This window comes from Humulus lupulus, chromosome X (assembly GCF_963169125.1).
Source record: "Humulus lupulus chromosome X, drHumLupu1.1, whole genome shotgun sequence".
Lineage (NCBI taxonomy): Eukaryota > Viridiplantae > Streptophyta > Magnoliopsida > Rosales > Cannabaceae > Humulus > Humulus lupulus.
The window spans coordinates 122,120,630-122,124,529 of NC_084802.1; the positions used below are offsets into that span (position 1 = coordinate 122,120,630).

At 30.9% G+C, this 3,900-nt stretch overlaps 1 protein-coding gene across 1 annotated transcript; it reads right to left on the reverse strand.

Moving 5' to 3' along the window:
* Window positions 1-552: 552 nt before the first annotated feature.
* On the reverse strand, window positions 553-2,491 carry LOC133804049 (uncharacterized). The gene is made up of 7 exons (XM_062242198.1): window positions 2,414-2,491; window positions 2,042-2,293; window positions 1,621-1,964; window positions 1,368-1,538; window positions 1,186-1,290; window positions 933-1,101; window positions 553-845 (listed from the first exon to the last, which is right to left on the reverse strand). The coding sequence occupies exons 1-6, from the start codon at window positions 2,417-2,419 to the stop codon at window positions 948-950; spliced, it is 1,032 nt and encodes a 343-aa protein (XP_062098182.1). The 5' UTR covers window positions 2,420-2,491; the 3' UTR covers window positions 553-845; window positions 933-947.
* Window positions 2,492-3,900: the final 1,409 nt, after the last annotated feature.

Below are 3,900 nucleotides of genomic sequence, written 5' to 3' on the forward strand. Positions count from 1 at the left end.
TTTCTTGTTGGGCCTTGGCTCCACTACTACAAAAATTACACGATAAGTCGGTTAAAAACCGACTTCTGAATGTTCATAAGTCGGTTGTGAACTGACTTCCCATGCAGTGACTTATGATGTAAAAACATGGTAGGTCGGTTGGCGCCAAACCGACATCTCGTGTAAGACATGGTAGGTCGGTTGCAAACCGACGTATGGTGTAAGACATGGTAAGTCGGTTTCAAACCGACCTACCATGTTTTACACTAGAGGTCGGTTTGGCGCCAACTGACCTTTGGTGTAAGCCATGGTAGGTCAGTTGCACACCGACCTCTAGTGCAAAACATGGTAGGTCGATTGCACACCGACCTATGGTGTAAAACAGGGTAAGTCAGTTGCAAACTGACCTCTAGTGTAAATCATGATAGGTCGGTCTGGCACACCGACCTCTAGTGTAAAACAGTGTAAGTCGATTCCCAACCGACTTATGGTATTTTTTGTTTTTCATGAAAAGTGTATTATGCCAAAACAAATCCTGTTTTTATACAAACAAACATAACAAAACAAAACATATATCACAGTAATATAAAATACTAGAATTTGAATTAAATATCCAAAATAATGATGAGTCTTAAGTTAATTACAAAATTACTCATATAAGCAACAAAAGTGTAAACTATAGTTAGACAATAAAAGTGTGTGTATCTCTAAGAAAGTCTAAGTTATTCTAAGTATATCTCTTTAAAAGTCTAAGTAAACAAAAGTGAGTAGACTTATGTAGTACTCATCAAATCCATAACGCATTGTGCCCATTCTTCACGTACTTCATTGATCTCATCCTTTGTGTAAGAATTCTTCCCGCCACACTAAAACAAAATTTCTTGCGTGAGTTGAATTAATATACTTAATCTTGAGGTAAAGTTATAACTTTAATAATAAATATTTTCACTTACTTTACTAGTTAGCCATCACATTGAAAACTCATTTGTCACGAAGTCTTTCATCATCCTCATAACATAGAATCCACATTGCACTGATTTTGATGGTTGACGAGGACACTTAACAGTTCTCCATGCGACTTCCTTAGTTTTCGCATTATTTGTGCGCAAATGTTGAAAAATACTATGCAATAAAAACATAAACATTTATATGTTGTTAATTTTTAAATGAATTTAAGAGTTTATAGTTAATTGGTTAGATTATTACCGAGAAATGAGAGATTTGATTTCATCTGGTGGAAAATTGTCAAGAGAATCCAGGAAATAGCACAATTGGTGATCAAAATCCATTATTATAAGCATCCAATGATTTCTAACAGAAACACAAAAATATTTCATTATTAATATTATATATAATCACTAACAAAATACTAAAAGTAAAAAACTTACCCCTTATGATATGGCAACAACCACATTTGACCTGGATTTGAATCAATCATACGCTTTGATATCCATTCAACTCGTTCTTCTTCAGTAGATCCAACATTTGATAACCAAATTGGCTCAACAAAACGAAAAAAGTGACTGATCTCTCTTTTCACTAATTGGAAGTATAAAATCCTACATAAAAAATATATATCTTTGTTAAATTTATAAAATAATTTATCTACAAACTTATAATGGTTTTAAAAATCTTTGATACCTGATATATAACGATATACATGATGCTCCAATCTCCTCCATTAAGCCAAAGTGGACTATATCTTCTTGTGAGATATATAAATCATTCTCATGACCTAATATCTCGAAATCCATCGGAACTTTGACCATGAAACTTGGCTCCACATACTTCACAGTAGTTAATAAACACTTGAGAGAGTGAGGAACCCCACTAGGAATCTTGAAGAGTATTGGGGCACTAGCTTTACTTGACACTACTTCATTTTGACTAGGAAGTCTTTGGGAAGGATGAGACTTGTCTTGTGTCATTGGGGCATTAGGTATTGGTGAACTATTTCTTTTTTGCTTCTTTGTCTTCTTAGGTAGCTTCAACATGAAAGTAACACATGTTAGTCTTGAAAAATAATTTAATCAGTAAATATAACTATTTGTTAATATCTTACCAAATTTGAATCGTATGGAATGATCAGATGAGATGGCCACTCAACAAAGTAACCGACAGCATGACGTACAAAAATGATCTCATCCTTAATAGGAAAAATAAGTTTAGCATCATTATTGCAGCACTCATCCACCCGCACACGATAGTTACCCTCTCTTAAGTCAACACAATGAATTGTTCCGCTTGTTGCCATTATTCGTCCAATAGCAACAGTATCACCATTTTCTGCCAATAATCTAGACTTCTGATTATCCTACAGGCTCAAGATGAGGAAAATAATAATATTTATGTCATAATAGATATTTTCTTCAATAATAATATAAATAGGTGAAGAATAAAATACTTTTGAAGAAATTAAAGACTCGTTTACCACCTCCATTGGTGTAGGGGTCTCACTTGATGGTGAAACTATCGTAGGCAAACTCACTTCACTTCCTTTTAATGATGAAATTTGATTTGCCACACAACCGACCTACCATGTCCTCTAAAAAATTATTAAAGAGATACATTAAATTATGTTATAGTTTTTTTTATTTTAAATTATCACTATTATTAAATTAAAATGTTTTCTTGTTTATAAAAATGAAATAAATTTTTTTAATTACAAATAATTTATTTATATTTCAAATATTATAATATATGTAATATTAATAATTATATATTTTTTATACTTATTTCATACCCAAATAAATTTTATATATGTATTGTTTAAATAAATTAATATATTTTAAATTCAAATAATGTAAAATTTATATTTGTTAATATTACATTATAAATATATTTTATAAATAAAAAATATTTTAATTTAATAATATTTACAATTTAAAATAAATAAATAAAAATTTGATAAGAGTAGTTTCTTAAATAATTTTTTAAATGACATGTTAGTTCGATTGTGTGTCATTATTACACAAATATAGTGTTAAAGATACTCTAATTTGTTTGTACATTATTAAAATTTTAAAATATATTAATTTAATTTATTTATTTATATTACAAAACATTATAATGTAAAATTAATTAATATAAATTTCTTACAATCGTTTCATACACTAATAGCTTACATATAGATATATAAGTTCGATTGTGTGTCATTATTACACAAATATAGTGTTAAAGATACTCTAATTTGTTTGTACATTATTAAAATTTTAAAATATATTAATTTAATTTAATTTATTTATTTATATTACAAAACATTATAATGTAAAATTAATTAATATAAATTTCTTACAATCGTTTCATACACTAATAGCTTACATATAGATATATATATTTATAGTTTAAATAAATTAAAATATTTTAAATTTCTTACAATGTGACATGATAAGTCGGTTCACATAGTAGCGACCTACCATGTCAGCAAGGTAGGACATGGTAGGTCGGTCGACAAAGAACTGACCTACCATGACAACATGGTAGGTCGGTTTTGCATGAACCGACCTATTATGTCTTCTACAAGCATGGGAGGTCGGTTCACACAGAACCGACCTACCATGTCCACATAGTAGGTCGGTTCTCGCGTAACCAACTTCCCATGCTTACCTTGGACATACATGATAGGTCGGTTCTGTGTAAACCGACTTATGAACATGTATTAAGTCGGTTTAAAGAGAACCGACTTCTTATGTCCGATGGCTGATGTCCAAATTGTAGTAGTACTCTCGGGTGCTACATGGTGCAGGTAAGGGAGTTGATAGCTGGACCAGCCATAAGTCGAAGAGCTTTAGGGGTGGTGTGTACATATACAGCCTGCTCTACTGCCATTGTCAAGATAGCTTGGGAGGAACTAGGGTTAAACCCTGTTTTTGCTGCTTAGGATGACTAAATTGTATTTGTTTATCTTTTACAAGTCTGTAA